This window comes from Callorhinus ursinus, unplaced genomic scaffold, assembly GCF_003265705.2.
Source record: "Callorhinus ursinus isolate GAN/ISIS: 27379988/994484 unplaced genomic scaffold, GSC_fseal_2.0 scaffold11, whole genome shotgun sequence".
In the NCBI taxonomy this organism is placed as follows: Eukaryota; Metazoa; Chordata; class Mammalia; order Carnivora; family Otariidae; genus Callorhinus; species Callorhinus ursinus.
The window spans coordinates 56,608,422-56,631,677 of record NW_027397073.1 but is presented as its reverse complement, the minus strand read 5'-3'; the positions used below and the strand labels follow the sequence as shown (position 1 = coordinate 56,631,677).

The window sequence follows — 23,256 nt, the reverse complement described above, 5'->3', positions numbered from 1 at the left end:
GAGATCTACAAAGTGTTATGAATACTTTTAATAGAAAAAAATCAGAGGAAATTAAAAATTCTTTAACAGGGACCAGATGTAGTTTAAAAAAAAAAAAGAACAAAGCAGTTGAACTCTCGTGTTAAGGCTAACTTCCAAAAAAAAAAAAAGGGACCTCTTCCTCCAGCTGTAAGCTAATAATTAAGTCCAAGTGACCCTTCTTGCCTTCCTTAGATAAAGTGAGAAACAAGTTGCAACTCATTTTCAGAAGAAAAATCTTTACAAAATCCTCTGCCAACAGCCAAGGGGGAGAAGCTGGTCAGCTAAGCCCCGAGTCCCGTCCTGAGACGGGAGGCTGGCTGCCAAGAGGCAGGAGGCCCGGCCACCTTCCGAGGGAGAGGGACCCTGGTCAGCTACACCTTGGTCCCATTCCGAAGGCGGAGGCCAGCGGCCGGCCCGGGAGCGCCAGGGGTGCAAGGGGCGCCGGCTGGGAACTGCCGCGGGTGTCGGCAGCCGTGGGTCCTCCAGGCTCCCGGGGCCCGGCGGGGGGCGCAGAGCCGCCGTGGGGCCTGAAGGGTCAACAGGGCAAATGCTTTCTCGGAATTCACCAGCTCGGGGCCAACTTCAGCAGATTTTCTCCTTCCCAGCCGCTTTCTCCGCCCACCCCCGCCCCCGCCGCCCCGGCTCGGAGCGGGTCACCCCCGCCACAGCCCCCCCCCCCGAGTCGGGGACGCTCTGAGCACCGGCTGGGCGGGCGGCCAGCTGGAGCGGCGGGTCCCCGCGGGTCGCAGGGGCCGAGCGAGGGGCCCCGCGGGGGAGGGGTCTGCGCGGGGCGGGGAGGGGCTGGCGCGGCGGAGGTGGGGGGGGGGTGTGTCCGAGGGGCCGGCTGGCTAGAGACCAGCGCCCGGCGGGGAAGCGCCGACTCGCGTTCTGCGGAGAGGCCCCGCGCGTGGCCGTGCCTTTCTTCCCAGAGCCTGAGCGGCGGCGGCGAAATGCGTGGCGGCGGCGGCGCGGGGGTCGCGCTCCTGGCCTCGCTGCTCTGGGTCGCCGCGCGGTGCCAGCAGAGAGGTGAGCCCCGGTCCCCAGTACCCCCGGCGGGCGGCGGCAGCTGCGGGACAAAGCCGGCCACTTTGCCGCTTCTTCGGTCGGGGCGCGCATCCTAGTTCACCTCGGACTGGGCGGAATCACACACGTGGGTCTCCCGCGCGGCCCCTGGGAAGCGTCTCCCGGGCCAGGCGGGAGAGGACTGGGGACGCCACCCGAGACGGACACCGCCCACTCATCCGACCCTTGGGCTTGAAACTACTCGGGCTCGGGGGTGGGGGGTTGTGGGGTGGGGGGGGGGGGTTCCACTCCGTTTTTTGCGATCCCGAGCGCGAGCGGCGCGGGGTGGGGGTGGGAGCGGGGGGGTCGGGGGTTGCGGGAGGGGGGTTGCGACCCCGCAGCGGTCCCCAGCTTGCAGTCCCCCGGCTGCGGCGGGTGGGGGTGCGGGCTGCTGACCCGGCGCGGGGAATGAATGGGAAAGGCGTCTTCCCGAGTCGCCCTCATTGTCCTGCGGTGGAAAGCCCGCTCGTCCGCGGCGGGGAAAGGGCGGGCTCCTCGGGGCCGCTCGCGGCCCAGGGGTCTAGTGGGGACAGACCATGGTGAGAAGCGCGCCTCTGCCCGACTGTCCTAGCCGTGGGTACTCGCCCGCGCGGCCCCCCGGAGGCGGCGTCCCGGCCACGGATGCGCCTTCTGAAAGGGCACTCTTTGTGCAGCCCCCGAAGTGGCCAAACCGGCTCATTCCCGGTGCAGGTTTAGACCGCGGTCACCCCGGGGTGACAGAGCCGGCGGCGAAGGGACGACTTTGCACGCTCGCTCGCTGCACGGGTACAGTGGTTCTCCTGGCAAGGTTTGGGGAGAACGGAAACCCCAAGCGAATTCTCAAGGCTTCTATCAATACTAGGAGAGAATGCTCCTTTCTGAGGAGCACTCCATTCCCCACTCGACTAATTGGAGACTCGGTGAGGTCTTGCCGCCGTCGCTTCTATTGGCTAGGGGGTCACAGTACTTGTTGACTGCATCGTCATGTGTGCAATATATGACCATGGGCACCTTCCCACAAATACACATTTGATTAAAAAAAAATTCAGGTCAAAAGTAGGTAGGCGGAATGCGAAATACTCTCGTGGGAAAAATATGTGTTTGGGCATTGTGCTGAGTTGTGAACTCTACAGCGACGTGTCCGTCTCATTCATGCAGGCATTCGTGATGAACGCACTGGACCGCAGCTGGCCACACAGCTTTGAACACCGGGCGCCGGCTCAGCGCGGACTAGGGCTGGGACGTAGAGGGAATTTACATAGTTATGCGTGCGAGAAAGTAGCCGGCCTTTCCGAGGCGAGGCTTTGGCGCTGCACGCCCAACTCCTTTCTCTCGGGTTGCTGAAAGTGAACAAGTCCCAGTTTCCCACAGGGTGGGGAGAGAGCCGCTTGGCTTAGCTTTATTGTTCTAAGAAATTAAAAGTCCTAGATGGAGGAGATGCCCCGAATGTTTTTCTTGCCCCTAGGAGCTGAGCACTTGGCGTGGGAGGTTATGAATGGTGTTTGGAGAAAGTGGGACCACATGGGGCTTTCCTGCTTAAGATGCTGTGGAAAACCACCCACCGCGGGAGTCTTTGAATCTTACACACCGCCTTCCATATTTGCCGGTCCCCACCCCATCAGCCAACACCAGGCTTCCTAAGGAGCACTTTTGAGGGAATTTTCATTTTAAAAAATAATTTGTGTTCTACATGTATAGCATAAATGATTAGTGAAATGGTGTGATATGGTCATAATAAAATCCTGACCCGTAGCACCGCTGAGTTGGCTATCTGGTGCCTACATTTTTGAAAAAGATCGTCATCTAACAGCACTCAGCTTATTAGCAGTTCTCTTTACTATCTGTGTCTCGCTGGGTTACCTTACAATTCACAGTATAGGACCCAGTGGCTCACTAACCTTGAAATGTAACCCGTTTAAAGTGAGTTATTCCTAGGTTAGAGTAAGAGGTGGTATGTTTCTTAAACTAGTGCTAAGTCCACAGCTAGCCATTACATAGAATTATAATTGCTTCACAGGTTGGCTCATCAGCTTTTCTGTTTTAAATCGTCCTTTTTTTAAAAGTAAAAATAGATAGTTCCAAGTATAGAGAAAACAAATCTATTGTATGAACAGAAGAACATTTACTTCGTTTTCAACATGGCATAGTATTCAAATTTAGCCTGTCTGTACTCCACAGTAGAGTATGTGTGCCTCAAGGAATTTCAAAGGCACATTTTTCTCTTCTGTAAGCTGTACTGCCAGGTAAGGGCCAATAGAAAATATTGATCTTAGCAGTTGGAAACAAGGATAAGTGTAATAAAAACATCGCTGCCTGCCTTCTGCATATCCTGGACTTTGGCCCACTCCTTTTCCCTTCTTCTTTTCCAGGCATTAAATATGAAGTCTACCACTGTAGTTAATAGAACGTCATAAAGAATTCAGATGCCACAAAGATATGAAGTAAACATGCATACTGTTTGTAATGTCTTGTGCCACTCTTAGAATTGCACTGCTCTATAAGCAAGTATCATAAAATGTTTATATACCCACTTATTTCAAGGTAATCCTCCTTGAAACACTTTACCGCTTTATAAAAATCGCTCATAAAGCCCTGTGGATATTCATTATCATCCCTGGTAAATTTGGGGGAGGGGTGACAAGCTATATCTTTAAGCTTTAGATGTTTTATTCTCTGGCCTTACTATAGCTGGGGGAAATTGGGCAAGTTAATTTTCCTGTGCTTTGGTGTCAGCAGCAGCAACCTGGGAATAATAATGGGGCTTCCCTGGAGAGGCTGTTAACGATGAGATGAAACAATGCAAGAAAAGTGTCAGAACAGTGTCTAGTACAGGGTTAGCCCTCAAAATATATTATCTAGGAGTATCACTGTTACTATTTTACACAGAACTTTGGGGGAGGCCCTCTTCTGAGCTATAGTCTCTGGAATGCATAATTGTTTCAAAATTTGGAGTCTGGACTTGGAATCAAATAGCCTTGGACTTAAATACCAGGCCTGTCCCTCTGATGAGCCATGACATTGGTTAACACCTTAACAGCTCTGAATGTCAGTCTTCCTGTCTATGAAATGGGTAGGATTCACATGGCATGGTGTTGGGCAGGACATAGCGCCACAGGCATAGGATCCGTGGCGATGGCCCTTACTGTTACGCCTGTTATGTGCGCTCACCATCCTGGGTACCCCTCCCCCTCTCATTGCCCACATTCATTCTCTCATTAAGGCTTAATGATTTTACCTCCTGGAAATCTGTGTGATCTGTCTCCACTTTTTTGTCCCCACTGCTCACTAGGCTCAGGAATTGTCTGTTTTTCCCATGAAATATTGTGATGGTTCTCTCACCAAACCTCCCTCCTCCCCTGTTCTCCCTTCTCAGCACTGCCGCCTCTGTGATTTTTCTAGAAACGCCACCGTATGGGCTCGGACTGGTGCCACCCACACCCCTCACTGTTTCACATGCATTCACAAAATAACAGTGACGTGCATCACACTGGGGGTAAACCAAGAGGCTATCCCAGAGCTGAGGGGCATTATTTTAGGCACACGTGTACCTACTCATAGGCAACCAGTATTTAATTGCACACAGGCTGTGAAGTGCCAGACAAGTCTGCTGTTTAGGTTCTAAGGCCCTGGGAAACCTTCCTGGTCCCCTGATGCTGAAGTATTTATTAGGTATTTATTAGGTCCTCTTCCCTAAACTCCCGGAGGCCTCTCCACTTAATGCTGTTGTCCTACATACCCACTTATCATGGTGGCGTGAACAATTGGCTGGCCAATCTGTCTCGCCCACTGACTTGGGCAGGGACCGTTTTATCCATATCTGCATGGTCATTGTCTTGCAATGTTCCCAGCAGTGAATAGCCACCTATCTTTGTTGAGTCAAATTGAAATGAATCTCTTTGGTTATGAATCAAGTAACTTCAAAACATTTTGTTGTATAGGTAACCCATGCCCGTGGTACAAAAGTCAAAGGGTACTACTAAAGGGTCTGTAGAAAAAGGTTAAGTCTTGACTTTTGTCACCTTCTTTTGAGGCAACCACTACTTTCGGTTTCTTGGTATTCTTCCTTAGATGTCTCTTTGTGGAACTCTTAAAAGCAAGCTACTTTATGGAACCCACTTCTTCTTTAACAGTATAAAGGAGGCCCCAGTTGTTTCCTGACAAAACATGGAACAATATTCCTCTCTCCACTGCCTCCTCCCCATTCTAACACTTCAGTGGACCTGTTGCAGGGAATTAATACATCATTTAATGAACGTACATACTTGTAAACTTGTCACCTTCAACTTGTCCCTTCCAACATGGTCTTTGACAGAAAGGTATTAGAGCAGTGTTTCCTAGATTTTATGGAATTTAAGAACTAGGTCATCAATTGATTTCATGACATTGTACTCATTCTGAAAGTCTTGTTTACCGTGCATTCACAAGCTATTCTTTATGCAGTAAATACTTTTTAAAAATATATTTTAGGAGATTTATGATATGCAGAAGTCAAGTTTGAGAATAATTCTGTTAGAAGGTTAGGATAGTGTGTTATTTATTTTACCAACTAAGTATGATTTGTTACTTAGAACACCTGTGGCAGACAGAAAAATTTAATTATTAAAAATAATTCCCAATGAATAAAGTTAAGCTTACACTTCGAATACAGAGATTAACTGGAGACAGAGAGAACGCTCCATCTTAGACCTTAGATGACGTTTTTAGTTCAATTCCTTAGAAATGTTTGGACAACCAAGAGAAACTATAGTTTCCTAAGAAAGATGTCTGTAACTTATTTACATGCTTGCAGATAGTTCTTTTGCTTGCTTTGTTTTCCCAATACTAATATGTCTCCATGGACAATTGGGTAAATAAATAAAGGCATTTCAAAATTAATGAGAGAAAAAAAATCCTTTATAAGAAGTAATTGAGTTAAGGCCATGAACTTGGGCTCTGTTGGAACATGCCAGCCAGGAAGCTGTTTCGGCCCGAAGCCCCCCGCGTGACAGCGACAGCTGGGTTCACTGCATTTTCTTGTCCTTGATGCTGGGGGTGACAGTCCTTGCCCAGAATAACCATTTCCTAGCACAGAATCCCTCCACTTGAGTCTTTGTGTTTTCAAGTCTGAATCAGGAGAGCTTTCTTTGGGTTAACTTGTTCCCAGAGATTGTGTGTCTTGCTCGGGGGCAGGAGACAGACAATGGAGGCAGTGAGAATCCCAATCAGCCCGATGGATGACATTCTTGCCTAGGTAAGCATTTATCTCAGAGTGTTCATCCAGAAACTGCGGTGTGTGGAAATACATTAAGATCCTGGCTTCAGCTTGTATGCACCTTTTTTTTTTTTTCCTTTTCTGAATTTGCTATTTGAAGTTTGCATCTCTTCATTCCTGAAGTATCTTTGAAGTCTGAGCGGTCGGCCTTTGCCGGCAGAGTGGCTGAAATTCTTGTGCCCGAGAGCCTCCTGCACGGCTGGTGGGAATGTCAAATTTAGATCCATGGGCATGTATAGAAAATGCCCTCGTTCCCCATTCCCTGAAGCATTTCCTGCATTTTGTTCCATTGCTCCTTAACTTCCTGCCAGAACCTCGGGAAATTCTCTATGACAATAAAGAAGATGCTGCAGTGTAGCAGATTATTTGTAGTTTAAAGAGAACATGTAGGGGGAAAAAAACCCTCACATAACGATGCTGATTATTATATAGCACACATTTAAATGTCTTCCAGCCTTTTTGTAGTGACAGAATTTTACTAACAAAAGTGATTATCTTGTTACCTGGGGGCCCAGCACTGGAACCAGCTCCAATGTCTTCCCTCCCGATTTCCCCCAGTTCATGACATTCTTTCTGTTTCCTTGGTTTCATCTTCCTTTACTTTTTTTGTCCCCTTATCCAAATTGTCCCCCTGAATTTTTGTTCCTTCCTTTAAAAAGATTCCCTGATTTTTAAAAATTTTTGTTTCTCCCTATTACCATGCAAATAGTCACCTGCTGTCTGAATTGACTATAACCAGCCACTTTTTTGTTTGTTTTTAGAGAGAGAAAGGGGGAGGAGCAGAAGGAGAGGGAGAGAGAGAATCTTACTTAAGCAGGCTCCATGCCCAGCGCAGAGCCCTCCGCAGGGCTTGATCCCAGGACCCTGAGATCATGACCTGAGCTGAAACCAAGAGTCAGACACTTAACCGACTGAGCCACCCAGGCGCCCATATAACTGGCCACTTGTAATAAGTGTCTGATGCTCACACGCTTTCTCCTAATCTGGTCTAACACTGCAGTTAGGCTCATGCTGCTGGAGCCCTGCCTTCATCATGTGCTACCTGCTTCATCCAGTTCCAATCCTGCCCCAGCCCAGTGGCCCTCCACAATCCCTCCGGTCAGTCAGGACTACGGAGGCTTAGCCACGCCTTTCTCCATCCCGAGCGCCTCCTTCCTCTCTGACTGCAAGTGGTATATGGACTTCCAGCTGCATGCTTTGTCCCTGTTACTCCCTTATTTGGACTGCGCCCCCATTTCTTACCTAAAACCTAGCCTGACCACCCATGCACGGCCTGCAGCGTACTGCCCTAGTTATTATAGCCTCAACCAACTGTCCTGTTTCTGTATTTGCACTGCTTTTTATGATAAGTCAGGGATTGAAGTTTGCTTCTCTTCATTCCTGAAGTATCTTTGAAGTCTGAACTGTCAGCCTAGCAGGCAGAGTGGCTCAAATTCTTGTGCCCGAGAGCCTCCTGCACGGCTGGTGAGAATGTCAAATTTAGATCCATGAACATGTATAGAAAATGCCCTCGTTCCCCATTCCCTGAAGTATTTCCTGCATTTTGTTCCATTGCTCCTTAACTGCCAGCCAGAAAAATTCTCAGGAAAATTCTCTATAACAATAAAAAAGATGCTGTCTGGTCCTGTTTTGGATGGCTTGTCTAGAGTTCTGTAAGTCAAGGTCCAAAAGAAGGGGTTTTTTTCCTGCAAAGATCAAATCCATAGCTACCAGCATTTCTTTCAATACACAGATAACTTAAGGATAGAAGGTTCTTGTGCTCAGACCTGAGCCATTGGCAGTGGGAGGGTGGCGCCGCCCACAAATGCTCCAGAGCTTAACAACCATAAAACCCTTACCCAGCCCCTGGATTGCCACCCCAGCCCTGAGTCCTGGCCCTGTTCTGGGCATGAGTTCCCCTAGCCCCCTATATTTCATTTCACCCGAGGGGACTAGCACTTGCAGGGCAGCAGGGGATCTGGAATCTGTTTCAATAAAACCTTATTCCCATTTTGGTATCCAAAGGCACAAGGACTTGAAAGGTCCACTTTCCAGTTGGTCTTCAAGCCGACTCTTTTGGGTTTCTAGTTTAAATAGTTACTTCCACAACTCTCTCCGCCACTTGGCTTTCCTTCTGTCCCAATTACTGTCTCCTATGGTGGGCTAGCACTCTTTTCCTACCCTCAAAATTCCCCTGTCTAGCCTTCCAGCCCCTTTATTCTGAATCTTTAATTCTGGCATTTTTTTTCAACTGAGGTATAACTGACATATTACATTATATTAGTTTCTGGTGTACAACATAATGATTCGATATTTGTATATATTGCAAAATGATCACCATGATAAGTGTAGTTAACATCCATTCCCATACATAGTTACAAATTTTTTTCTTGTGATGAGAACTTTTAAGATTTACTCTTTAAGCACCTTTCAAATATGCAACACGGTATTATTAACTGTGGTCACCATGCTGCACATTACCTCCCCAGGACTTGTGTATATAATTATAATACTAAATATATGATACTTATATAAATAGAGCTGGAAGTTTGTGCCTTCTGACCTCCTTCACCCAAACACTATCTTTGTCTTTGTGCACCATCTAGTTTTCCCAATTCTTTACAACCACACTTGAGGATTCATGGGCATTCTTTTGTTCTGGAAGTGTGGGGTAGAGGGAGTTCGAGATAGGCACTAACATGTGAAATGCCTTTGGAAGCTTCCATTGCTTTTCTTAAAGGCAGGTGGCATTTTAAATAGTTAATACCTTCTTGGAGTAGGGAATAATATTTTCTTGTGAGACTGTTTCTATTTCATGTTTCTAATTTTTGTTCTGTGTTTGCTCATTCATTCATTCATTCACGCAGGGAACAAATCTTGGGACCCTGAGTCAGGAATGTACAAAGGCTAGAGTATCTTGAGGACCCCATTCTCACCTGCATTCCTTGCTATGATTCCAGGCATTTCTTGACATTCTTGGTGGACCTGTTTTTGAAATCCACAGAATTGAAAAGTGCATATAAAAACAAAACAAAACAAAAACCCCCAAAACCCAAAATGTCCTCCATGAGAAATAATGGGCAGAGCAGAAATAGAAGGATCAAAGTCTCAATCATGGATATTACCATCTATATTTTGTTTACTTAGAGTCATGTAGGTTCACATTGACCCGACTAGGCCGAGTCGTGGGGCAGGGAAAGGCGGGAGATGGGGAGGCCAAGAGGTGGTCAGCATTAGCGGGAGTGACAGGAGCAGCTTCTACACCAAACACCCTGTTAGCTGATGTCTGTTTCCCTGGGCTTCCTTTCGTTTCTGGGAAACTCGGATCTCACCTGCTGGACTAGCATGCTCCAGGTGAAGAGGCACAATTAGTACAGAAGTTTTTCTCTCCAGGCTGCACTTTAGATTTTAATAACATCAATGCCCAGGTCCCACCCCAAAGGAGTATAATTTATGTGGTCTGCAGTGGTGCCCAGTCATCTGTACTTTAAAAATGCTCCACAGGAGGACGCCTGGGTGGCGCAGTCGGCTGAGCGTCTGACTCTTGGTTTTGGCTCAGGTCATGATCTCAGGGTCCTATGATCAAGCCCCTCGTCGGACTCCAGGCTTGGTGCAGAATCTGCCTGGGTTTCTCTCTCCTTCTCCCTCTGCCCTTACACCCTATATGCTCTCTCTCTCTTTCTAAAATAAATAAATCTTCAAAAAAAAAGTTTATAAAAATGCTCCATAGGTGATTCCGCTGTGCAGCCAGGGTTGAGAGCCATTAAATTAACTTTGTAAATTTTGCTGTGCCAGTGAATGCGATCAAACAGCAATGCAGGCTTGGAAAAGGGATGCAGTACCTGGTAGTATCCCCTACCTTATCCATGGGGGCAGATCAGGGGCACTGACCCCACTGAGCCTGCCATCGCCTGGAGGCTAATGCCTTGTGCAGATACCAAGTGCTCAGACCCAAGCACCCTCCTTGCTTGCCTCATGTCTGTTTCATGCGATCCCCACTCCTCTGGGAAGCGGGGATGATAACTAAGCACCTGAAAGTTGTGAGGGATCCCTGTACTCACAGCCTGTGTCATTAACATTTGAAATATGAAATATGAATGAAATATGACATTTAGAGTCCTTCCCATCTGGGGATAAGTTCTGGCCTAGTAGGGCTGGGTAGTGGATTGACTGGATTACTTTTTCATTCTTTAAATAATTCATCCACGGGTGCCTGGGTGGCTCAGTCAGTTAAGCGGCTGCCTTCGGCTCACGTCATGATCCTGGGGTCCTGGGATCGAGCCCACGTCCGGCTCCCTGCTCAGTGGAGAGCCTGCTTCTCCCTCTCCCTCTGCCTGCCGCTCTGCCTACTTGTGCTCTCTCTCTCTCTGTCAAATAAATAAATAAAATCTTAAAAAAAATAATTCATCCAAAATTTAGTCAATCCATTCCATATATAGGCATTATCTGGTGCCATATCCCTCCCTCCCAACCCCATTAAATGGACAAGCCACAGGTACCTTTTTGTCTGGGTTTACCTGGGCCACCTCCGCTCTGGATCCAATCTTCACTTTCTCCTGTCGGGTGACTACGAAGTCTAGCTGTCCTTATCCTCCAGCTTCTCCTGTCATTCTCCAATCTTGTCTTTGAGGATCCATTTTACACTTGCTTTTCCTGCCTTCCTTCAGAAGTTGTTCCCCCTGCAATGTTTGGCTTATTATTTCCCTTCTAGCTCCACCCCCCAAAATAAGAGTCATTCTGCCTTCTACATCCCCACCCCCCCCACCACACACCACACTCCCTCCACACGTATCCCACATATACTGCATGGCAAACCCACACCCCTGTACTGACCTCGCATACCAGCTCCCAGCTCAGGGTACCTGGAGAGGGACGGTACTAACTAACCCCAGACTGCCAGAACCAGAGTCTGCACCTGGGCCCATCTCCGGGGGGGGGTGGGGGGGAGGGCAAATTCTGCTGGAAGCGCCAGCCCAGCTGCAGGTGCTGAGTTGAAGTCTCACGAGGCCAATAAGAGCCCAGAAACTGTTGGTATCCAGAGTCCCGGTGAATTTAGGGACCATGAAGTTGACCGTGTCACCCACCCCTGTTGAATGTCTTCTCACTCTCTGTGAGGAGGACTTCCAGGGCCCCCTGTGCTCAGACCCCTCAGTGGCTTATTCTCCCACTGCCAACCCTATTGTGGCCATTCTGAGATATCCGGTTCCCACAGTGTGACGTGCGTGGTGGCTCGTATCAGTGACCTTGGACACACTGTCCATGGAAAGTCGTTTCTTTCACCTGTGGCCCTCTGGCATGCTCTGCCCCACCCCATCATTCAGGCTTTCCACCTGCTTGTTGCCATAGCAATTTGTTTCTACACCTGCAGCATGGTGTTTTGTAACTGTTAACTTGCCTGTCTCTCCTGGAGGGCAGAGAGTTTTGTTCTTATTTCTGTTCGCCAGCACAGTGCCTGGCATTTCATGTCAATTCTGTGAATCCTAGTTGGGTGCGTGAATGGAAGGCCCAGCGCAGACAAGCAACAGGAGCAGAAGGGAATCCAGTGGGCATTGTTTAGGGATCCGGCGGACGGGCAGTTGGGATCAGGGAGGTCACGAAGCGGAGTGATCATCTCCGGGGAAACAGAGGCAGGGAAAGGACAGGGGCCAGCTCAAGAAGGCTGGGCAACAGGATTCCAGGACCAGGAATGAGTAAGAATTCAGGTAATTAAACAAGGGTAGAGGGTGGACCAACATTTTGGGGACCAAAAACCTTAGCTCACCTTCTGAACCAGAACACGTGACCAGGGACCACCTAGCGGCGGAAATGAGAAGTCCAGTTGCTTTCGTGCTCACAGAGAGCATCCAAATATGGAGAGAGAAGAGCCACAGAGTCTGGTAATCAGGAGGGGCTGAATAACTTGAGGGGATTGTTGATCTGTTTTTTTTTTTCCCCATCTACAATTCAGCACAAAGAAAACATGGATTACATTTTTGTAATTAAAATAATGGCTGATGATGAATATTCAATACAGATTTAAAACCCTGATTTTATTTAACATGATCTTATTTCTAGATTTGGAGCCAGTAACGTCTAAGCATCTCAAGGCAGCAATGTATTCACACACCCAGTCAACAAGTACTTACATTTCTAGAATGTTCCACACACTGGTTACCAGTGGTTTTTGCATCCCCAGTGCTTGTAGTCAAATGAGCTTGAGAAATACTCAAAGAATCCTACTGAGTGTGTTCACAGTTCCGATCTGGGAGAGATTTTTGCTTCTGAAGGCCTCAACACCAATACAAGTCCACTTGCTGCTTTAGAATAATATCACTGGAAACAGAAGGAAAACTCTGATTCACCTCTACATTTCTACTGCAATAGGGTTTCCTTGTAAAGTGTGTGACTTCAGGACACTCGATGGTGCATGACTTTACCCTTGTTGGCATTTGTTAACTAGCTCTTGTAGTTATATTTTCATAGTTGAGGTGTTTTTTAAAGGAACTCTACCTGCCTGCCATTGGAGCACTTTGTTTAAGTGGAAGAACAGCTGTTCTCCTCCGGGCATTCTGAGCTAAGCCATCCTTCTCTTCTCAGGAACAGAACAAAGGCATACAGAATTTATGTCACAGACGGATTTTTGTTTGGTAAAAATCACTTATTACTGAATGAAAGAATGGCCTATTCTTCTTAGAAATATGAGCATAACATCTCCCGTGTCTTTAGTGGTTTCCAACTTTGTTAGTTTCTTTTTCATTTTTAGAATTGACTGAATTAAGATACACCTCATTTAGGTGCTCAAACTTCCCTGAAAATTTGCACATAAGACAGTCCTCTGTAAATGAAATAATTTCAAATTGAATAGGAAAATATTTCCAAAATGATATTTGAAGGAATCTGCTAGTAAAGAAAATAAACATCACTTTGGTTTCTGTTACCAACTGACCTAAGCCAATTTTGTTATACAAAATGCTTAGGTTCTTTTTCGGTGAATGATGCTACCCACTGAGAGGTTTGAGGTGCATGAGGATTCACTGGTCCCTTACAACCTAACCCACTAGATGATGTCAAGTGCATAGCTTACACATTACACATTATTAACATACCTTAATTAGCAATCAGGTCCAAAAAAAGGTCATAGGCCATATGCAATGAGTTTGATAGAATTGTAGCTTTCTGTCCTTTCAGGTGTGCAGACTTCTCCCTTGAATCAGCGTCAAGCAATATGCACCCTTCCTTAAACACTGTCTGGATCCAGGACATCTGAGGGATCAACCCTCAGGTGGCATCCCCATCCTTCAGAATGAAGGCTACAGACTGCATGATTTTATACCCTGTACTTTGCAAGGATGAGGAGAAACTCTGACATGTTTTAACAGTTTTATCGCGGTATAATTTACATGCCACAAAATCCTACCAATTGGATGTGTACTGCACAATGGTTTTTAATAAATTTAGAGTGTTGTACAGTTGTCCCCACAGTCTGGTGTGGAATATTTCCAAGACCTCAAAAGGCTTCCTCATGCTCATTTGTGCCCAGTCCTCACCTCCACCTTCCCCTCAGCCCCAACCAATCATCTGCTTTCTGTACTTTAAGATTTGCCCTTTCTGGAAATTTCATAGGCATGGAGTCATGCAGTATGTATTCTTTTGCATCTATCTTCTTTCTCTTAACATAATATTTTCTAGGTGCATCTAGGTCGTGGCATGTATCTGGAGTTTGTTATACTTTATTGCTGAATATTATTCCATTGTGTAGATAGCCATTTTTTTTTTAGCCAGTCACCAGTTGATGGACATTTTGATTGTTTCCATCCTGGGGCTATTAGGAATAATGCTATCAACACTTGCATTCAGGTCTTCCTGTTTCATTACTCTTGAGTGAAATTCCTAAGATTGGAATAGAGGGCATATAGTAAATTTGTATTAATTTTCTTTTTTTTAGATTTTATTTATCTATTTATTTATTTTAGAGAGCTAGAGGGAGAGAGCCGGGAGAGAGGAGGGACAGAGGCACAGGGATAGAATCTGAAGCAGACTCTGCCCTGAGCACAGAGCCCGACACGTGGCTCAATCTCATGACCCTGAGATCATGACCTGAGCTGAAATCAAGAGTGAGATGCGTAACCCACGGAGCCACCCAGGAACCCCTTATGTTAATTTTTTTTAAAGAGACTTTGAGATTCTTTTCCAAAGTGGCTGTACAATTTTACATTCCTACCCACAGCCTATGACCATTCCAGTCACCCCACATCTTTACCAACACTATATACTGTCGTTCTGATTGTAGTCACAGTGGCTGTGAAGTGGCGTTTCGTGTTTTAACTTGAATTTCCCTGATAATTTATTGAACGTACTTCATGTGCTTACTAGCTATTCATATATCTCCTGTGGTGAAAATATCTATTCCAGGGGCACCTGGGTAGTTCAGTCAGTTAAGTGTCCAACTCTTGGTTTCGGCTCAGCTCATGATCTCATGGGTCCTGGGATAGAGCCTGGTGTCAGGCTCCCTGCTCAGTGGGGAGCCTGCTTCTCCCTCTCCTCCCTCTCCCCTGCCCCGCCCTCTACCCCCCCCACTTGTGCACTCTCTCTCTGAAATCAATACATAAATCTTTAAAAAAATATCTATTCCAATATTTTGCCTGGTTTTTATTGGGTTTTCTGTCTTTTGAGTATTGGGTTATAAGAGTTCTTCATATTTTCTTGATATAAATCTTTTATCAGAAATATGATATGAAAGTATTTTCTCTCAGTTTAATGGCTTGTCTTTAGATTTTCTTTTCTTTTTATTTTTAAGATTTTATTTTTAAGTAATCTCTACACCCAATATGGGGCTCAAACTTATAACCCCAAATCAAGAGTCACACAGTGTACCAGCTAAGCCAGCCAGGCTTAGTTTGTTTTTTGTGTGTGCATATACAGTGGTCCCAAACATTTGCTGGAAAGACAAAACTGCCTCGGCATTTTGCAAAAAATCAATTTGCCGTAAATGTAAGTGTATATTTCTGGATTCTGTTTTGTTCCATTGATTCATATGTATTCTCTCATGCAAACACCATGCTGTCTGGATTCCTTTGGTTTTATAGTAAGTTTTATTTTTTTTTATTTTTTAAGATTTATTTATTTATTTATTCATTATTCATGAGAGGCAGAGAGAGAGAGAGAGAGAGAGAGAAGCAGAGGGAGAAGCAGGCTCCCAAGGAGCAGGGAGCCCGATGCGGGACTCGATCCCAGGACTCCAGGATCATGACCTGAGCCGAAGGCAGACGCTCAACCAACTGAGCCACCCAGGCGCCCCTTATAGTAAGTTTTAAAATCTGTAGTTTAAGACATTCAATTTTGTTTACTTTTTTCTAAATTGGTTTGACAGTTCCAAGTCCTTTGCATTTCCATTAGTATCAGCTTGTCAATTTCTACAAAAGATGCCAACTGAGATTTTGATAGGACAGAGACTGAATCCTAAAACAGTGCAGGGAGAATTGCTGTCTATTAGTACTGGGTCTTCCTTCCTATGAAAAAATACATCTCTTCATTCATGTAGGTCTTCTTTCTCTCAGAAGCGTTTTGTAGTTTTCAGTGTGTTGGTCTTAATTCTTCTGCTAAATTCTTTTCTGAAATGTTTTCTTCTTTTCCAATAAAAAAAACTGGGGACCTAGGAGAGCTGATCAAGCCCTTCTTTGGCATGCATGTTTCCAGGACATCGCTGTTATGTGTTTGACTGGTCAGCTGTCTGTAGCTTGCCCCTCTGGGACTGCAACCTCAGGCCAGCAGAGCCTTAAGCGATCCCCATTCATTTATTCATTTATTCGTTTTCTACTGAATTTACTACTTTTACAACAACATCATTGTGTTCCCGCTCTCTGCTCCAAATGGAGCCAGTGGTCAGGCCCCAGCGCTGAAGCTGCTGATGCCCATGCTTGCACCGCCTTGGTAATCCACTGCGGTGGCGAGGAGCTGGGTGAGGGTGGGGCAGCCCAGACGGCAGGCGGATCTCACCCACTGGTCTTACGTGAAACCCTGGTAGCTTTGCCTAAGGAAGAGCATCTCAATTTGTTGTTGGTCTCTGGTTGATTTCAGAGTCCTGAAATGGTTATTTTTAAGCATTTTGTCCAATTATGTAATTTTTTTTTCAGGGGAGGATTTGTCAACCTCTTTTCTGTGCTATGGCCAGAAGTCTCTCTAAGAGATTTTAACGTATATGGGTACCTTGACCACCATGAATTTCTCTAGTGAGGGTCCAGTTGTATTACCTATTATGCCATTAACAGCCCACTAATTTTCCTAATAACCCATTTCTGATACTCACCCTGCTAATTAGCAAAATGCCAGTGTTGATGGAGACAGGTAACAGACAGCATGGTGGGCACGTCTGGAATATGAGCAGTCTTCCTGACTGGAATACCAGCTGACTCCCCCTCGGAGGTACCTCACCAGTTTTAACACTAGCCTAGCGGCATCTGGGTAGTTTAATCTAAGATACAGACACACACACAACTATCATACCTTATACTCAAGTATCTTAAAGTAGATTTCAGATATTATACTAGTTACCATTTATACTTAAGTAGATGTTCATCGTGAGTCAAACCTCAGTGGACATCCTCAGTGTGACTGATTGTCAGTACAGGCAAGCGAAAGGGAACTCTGTGGGAAATGCAGTCCCCGTGAGGAAATGAACACATTTAAAGGAGTACTGTGTTGGCAGCCTGGGAGCGTGGTCCCAGAAGTTGGAAGAAGGGCTGACATTCTCTGGAAACAAATGAGGCCCCTAAACTTGCCAACTTCTTCGGGGCGAGAGCCAGAGGAGTGGGGGAAACACAGAGGGAGGTCTGTGCTAAGGTGCGGGAAGGGGAGGGAAGGGCAGGCGAGGGAGGGCTCAGGAAGGGGAAAATAATCTGAGTGGAACCTGCAACCTGAAGTCGAACCAAAAAACTTAGAATGGGCAATGTGTGCAAACTCTAGTGGAGAATGTAGTAAAGACGGGCCGTCGGGTTTTTACTGGTTTGTTCTAAACAAAAATGTACTATGGAAGATTTATGTCAGTGTGCTTTATTGGAGAGTAATCTGTTAATGTGGTTCAGTCTGGGTTCTGATTTCTTCATTACTAACATGTGGAAATCAAATAAACTTCCCTTGCCTAGATTATCATAATAAAATACAATATAGAGAAGAACTTAAAAAAAGTAAAAGGATAATAATATTAAAAATCTTATTTTAATAAGACAAAAAAGAGAGAGCATCAGGGGTACTGCTGTGGTGATGAACTGTGTCTCCTCGCCCTTCCCCACCTCTCTCCAGCTCTTTTCTTCACCAGGCTGGGGAGCTGACCCCACCTTCTGTGAACGGCCCTGCTTTTGCCTTTAGAGGCGCTCTGCAAACTCTTTCTTCTCCTTCTATCACCTACACCCTCTCCTGGAAGTTCAAATGCAAGGTTCCGAGGCAGCCAGGGAAGAGATGTCAGACTGTGCTCTCCAACCCACCTCTCCCCACCCTGAGCAAAGTCCCCCGGGCCTCTGTGAAGACACCTGGTCAGAATGCCAGCCGCCTGCGGGACTCAGGCTTAAAGGGTGACTGTCAGAATTAGCCCGTGCTACGTAAATATCCTTCTCTTAAACTTTAACATTATGTTGTAAGCATTTCACCGTGTCTTCAAGAACATCATTTTCACCGTGAGTGAACCAGGCCGACGGCAGCATCATTCAGGTATAACAGGGCTAAGGAATCAAACCACTGGTTTGCTTTAATAGATTTCCCTGGTTGAGGCTCAGTTAACCTTGTTCCTCTAGTATGTCTTTAATTTTGGAACTCTTAAAGGTTTTCCCCCACTTTCCAGTAAGCCCAAAGCCTCTGTTTCACTGACGCACCCCATTCCCTCTGGAAATAGTTGCCCAGTGTCTCTAAGACTTGAAAGCAGGAGAGGAGTCTGGAGTTCTGGTTAAATAGTGACAGAAAAGTGCTGGGGGAGAAGTGATCTTACTAATAAGCCTGCTGATCTTTGTGCCAAGGCTTGGCTGAATTAGCCAACTCCAGGGGATTTGAGCTAGAAACAACTCAAGAGATCATTTAATCTTTCAAATCCAAAATGGCAGCCCCTAGGAGATGCTCCACCAAAGCATCCCAGCCCCACCTCAGACCTGCAGTCAGAATCTGCATTTTTAACAAGATCTCCAGGTGATCTATGCATGGAAAAGTTGGAGAAGTACTGTTGTGATTCTCAACAGTTGGGTGCAGAATGACTTTTGAATATCTTGTGCAGAGCTCAATAATAATGATCAAATTTGTGGATGCTAAATGTCATCTTCTTTCTTGGATAACATGGCATTATTAATTCAACCTTAGATCAGGATAGCTTTTTTTCATAGTACTGTTTTCATATTGTGTATACCTATCACAAGGGACCTTAATATCTTTTCTACCTTCACCAAGATTAGGCTGTAATTTGCCGATGTATTTGCGGGGGGGGCAAGTGGAGGGTCCCCCATCTATCCCTGTTAAACTTCTGCTGATTTCATTTTGACCATGCTGGGATTCCACTAATTCCATGACGCCACGTATTCATGCCCCATACATGTGATACCTTTTTATATCATATCTAAATTAGGATTAATAATATTGAACAAGGAAGCATTGAGCACACGAGGTAGAAAACCCAAGTGCCTGTCCTCAGTTCAATATACTTCAGGTTGCTTCTCTTGTTTTTCAAGATAACTTTTTGGGAAAGTACACTGCTTCCCCCTTTTCCCCAACAGAATGCACCAGGGCCATCTTGGGCTTTCCATAGGAAATCAGTGCCTATGGGGACATCTAGGATAACCAGCAGAGAGGGACCCCGTTACTGTGACAGAGGGAGAACTGAGGGTCTGTAGGAGGATGGAGGCCAAAAGAAGGTAGGATTTAAGGAAGCGAGAAAGGTCAGTTTTGATAAAAGCTCCTGCAAGGTCAAGTAAACTGAAGGCGGGCTGGGTTGGGCAACATGGAAGTTGATGCCCTTGAAAAGGGCATTTTTAGTGACTTAAAGGATCAGAATCCCAGTTGAAGTTGAGTGAAGAGCAGATGTAAGGCAAGGAACTGGAAAGACAATGAATGAAATTCTCATATACATCCTTGACGTAGTAACAGCTTTTTGGGAAAAAAAAATAGAGAAATGATTGCATTAAATGTATATATCTATTGAAAGAGGTAGCCTGATTTCAGAAGCAAACAATGGTACTGAAACCGAGAAAATACAGTATTATCAATCCCAGTGAGAATGCTACCAAGATAATTTAAGTCTGTGTACTCTTGATTGGAGTGTTTACTCTAGTTGTTAAATGTATTTGTCTACGGTTGGTCTCCAAGGTGAGAGATATCTCAGATGATTTCTTTGTTAGTAAGATGTTCATGTAGGAATGTATTGGAATAAAAGGAGCTGTAATCTGGTGGATCCAGCCACTATGGAGTGATCGTACTAGTGTTCAGTTACAGGTGGTAACTTGAATGCCGAGTAATTTGATCAGAGGTACATGGACACTTGGGAGGACAGTCCTCGATTGGAGCTACTACTAGGCACATGAAGAACTAATGCAAAATGAAAATAGGGAGCCCTCTGTTCAAATTATGAAAACTTTGAGGACAGTTTCAACAGAGCATTAAACCAAGGGTGAGGCCAGTGGTCTGACACCCTTGAAGTGACCATGGGCACATTCTTCAACAGGGATGCCAAACTTTTAAAGCAGAAGCAAGTAAAATCTATATAATAGAGCACAGGCAGAAGAAAGAGAAAGAAATAATTAAGATCTTGAAGGGCTTGTAGAAAAGTTGATGGTTTTTGGAAGTGTTTGGCCAGTTAGAGAAATGTTGAATTAATTGACATTTTTAGGTATTTAAACAAATGATATAAGCATTGTACGCATTATTCATGATATAAGCAAAATATAATATGACTGCATTTTAATTCAACAGGCTGTCAGTATTCAACTGAAAGGCCGTACTTGCTTTTTTGACTTTCCTTTAAGTTAGTTCACTCCTGTAAGGATGTGGAAGGAGGGAGGAGGGGTAGTGCATTTCCAGGGCAGTGGGAATGATACAAAATTTTCAAAATTCGTGCCTATGTTGAGGAGCTTTTGTGTTTGCCTAAATGCAATAATGTTTTCGATAGGTATTTAAATTGTTGCCCTTGGCAACAAAAGAGAAAAATACTTCCTGATGAATGAATTACAGTTTTTGTCTCTGCAACTAAACTTTTATGCTGAATCCAAACCCAGGATGTCATGGAATATAAGCATTAAACAAGCCTTTGTGGGAGGAGTAGGTGGATCCCGACGAGGTGCTGTTTTCTGCTGACAATATTTGTGGCTAGCTGGTTCGTTCTGCTTATTCATCTTACAGTGAAAACCTCTGTCTTCGTCAAGGGCACCTTGGGTCCATTGCTATGGAAATGGAACTCAGCAAAACCCTGTGAAGGTCTTTTGCTCACCACCCCCTCTGGTTTTTCTGAGATTGAACTTCTCTTCATCTTCCCACATGAGACAAAAAAAAAAAAAAAAAAAAAAAAAAGTCAACTGTGTTAAATGTCAAACTCCTGGGAGTTTGGATTTGACTTTTCCTTCACTGATTATGTGGGATCTTTCTTTCTCTCTCCTTCTCCCCACTCCTCGCCCCCCCTTTTTCCCCCACTGTGCTGGAAAGGGCCTTGGAATCTCTAGAATATCTTAAAGCTTTTCTTTTACTAACAGCCATCAATGATTAAATTGGTTTAGTCCAAAAACCAAGTATTTGCTTTTGAGGGAGGAGGAGTGGTGGGCGGGGAGCCTTTCTTCTCCCTGGTGCTGGGCTTCTGCCTTGAGCTAAAAGGGCTCCAAGCTAGAGAGGACCCCAAGTTGTCTGAATTTAAAAACGCTCCCAAGTGTTAGATTTTTGAGAAATAAAAATAACTCACTGGTAACTTTTGATTCGTTCTCACTGGAAACAAAAGCCCTGTTTAACACTAAGCAAGCAAGCCTTTTGCATATTTCAACATTCGCCTTGATCATATATTATTTAAACATTCTGAGAATGATGGTATTTGCTATATAAAACAAGTTCACTTGCTAGTGATTAAAATGATTTTTAGGTTATGACAAATGACTTGAAATAGGATTGCTTTAAATGGCGCGCTCCTGTTAGGATAACATGGTTGCAGGTTTCTCCAGAGAAAGGAACAGAAGAAGGTTGTTGCAAGGAGCCTCTGTCAATTGCTGGTCAGTCAGAAGTAAACGTGGGAAAATGGTTTCTTTTGTGCTTATTTTTCACGTACACCTAATTCATAATATGCAGGTATGTTTGTGTTGTTTTCTAGAAGAAAAAAAACAAACAACATTTGAGGTAAGATCCATTTTGCCACAACTTGTAAGCAGCCTCCTGAACAAATTTTAGGGATTGGGGATATGCCCCTGTAAGTACTTTCAACTTAGTCTCTCCCCCTGTCTTTCACCTATGCCCACAGTCCTCCGCATTTATGAATGTGTTCCTGAAGAGCAGCCCTGATGTGAGCTCCAAAAAGCAGCTCCAAATGTAAGAAATCCCATGATAACTCCATGAGGGTGATTTTCTTCCCTTGGAGAGAGGAGATAAAGATGTCATGGAAGTTTGCCTTAGGTTCCTCAGGGCATCTCATCTTCTGGCCCAGGCAACCTGGCTGACATTAAGGGCTTTTCACTCGGGGCCCCTGAGCTGGAGGCAGCGATGCCCACCCTCCCCCCGCAGTCAGGTCACTTGAGACTGCACCTGAGCAGGACATTAACTCTTGGCTTGGCCGGCGCCCCTCTCACTCACCTTCACGACCCGCCTGGATCAGAAGGTCAGGGCCCTCCTGGCTTTCTTTGTCCAGGGATGAACTAGATTCCTGGAAGTGGAGGTGGGGGGGAAGGAGACCAACAGTCCCCTGTGCCATCAGCTCCCAATTCACAATACTTTAGATGGAGCACTTTCTCTTCCTGGGTTCTTGACCTTTTGGTACCAATGGGCCCCTTTGGCAAAGCTCACAGACCCATTCTTAGCATGTTTTTAAGTGCATAAAAAGTATGTTACAAAGAAAACCGAATATATTAAAATATAGAGCTGCCCCTGCATGGCTAACTCTTCGTTTGTTGTGTAACTATTCAAATGTCACCTCCTCCGAGATGTCTTCCCTTGTCACCTCATAGGACGATGGGAGAAGATTGTGATTTACAAATGGGCACCTAACTTACAGGGATTTATAAGCACACAGTGTTGCAAAGGCAACATCAAAAAGAACACTCAGAGAAGAAGAGAGGGAGGAGGCAGGGCAGGAGGGAAGGGGGTCAGGTGTGAATAAAGTGAGCAGTCCTGCTTAGCTTTCTGCTCACTGAGTCCCTGCCTTGGAGGGTTTCCTCCATGCCTCTTTCCTGATGCACATCACTCTGGGTGGAGGGTGTCTCTTCTGTTGAAAGGTAGATACTTTCCAGACTCAGTGTCCCTTAAATGCAAATGTGCTACTTCATCTAAAATTTAATCAGAGAGACAGACTCAAATACATGAAATATAACCATCTAAGTCTAATTATATTTGAGGAAATTGATATTAGTTGTATCCACTGATGATATGAAGGTAATAATAACTGTTTACTGAGCTCTTAATACATTATATTAAGCCTTTTACGCATTATCTCATGTAATGCTCACAAAAGTGCCTAGGCACTGTTCTCATGGCGTAAATAAGGAGACTAAGAAGTAAAGCCATTCAGCCATGGCCACACAGCTGGCAACTGGTAGACTGGTAATTCACATTACAGCTTGTATGACTCATGTTCTTACTCCTCACCCAACCTTGCCTTTCTTAAGCAGTGGTGATTGTAGTAGACTTGACATTCTAATAGAATTCATAGAAAACACTTGATTAGAACGTTTATTTCCATCTTAAGCCTGGACCTGTATGGGTTCGACATTAAATATGCCATACATTTTTTAAAGATTTATTTATTTATTTTTAGAGAGAGGGGGAGAGAG

General features: G+C 45.2%; 1 protein-coding gene across 1 annotated transcript in view; it reads left to right on the top strand.

Annotated features, from left to right (window-relative positions):
- The first annotated feature begins 864 nt into the window (after window positions 1-864).
- The window catches only part of LAMA1 (laminin subunit alpha 1), a 164,877-nt gene continuing 142,485 nt past the window's right edge, over window positions 865-23,256 (top strand). Inside the window, exon 1 of the mRNA XM_073898513.1 lies at window positions 865-1,047. Coding sequence (XP_073754614.1) covers window positions 972-1,047 — 76 coding nt within the window. The 5' untranslated portion in view covers window positions 865-971. The remainder of the gene's footprint in view (window positions 1,048-23,256) is intronic.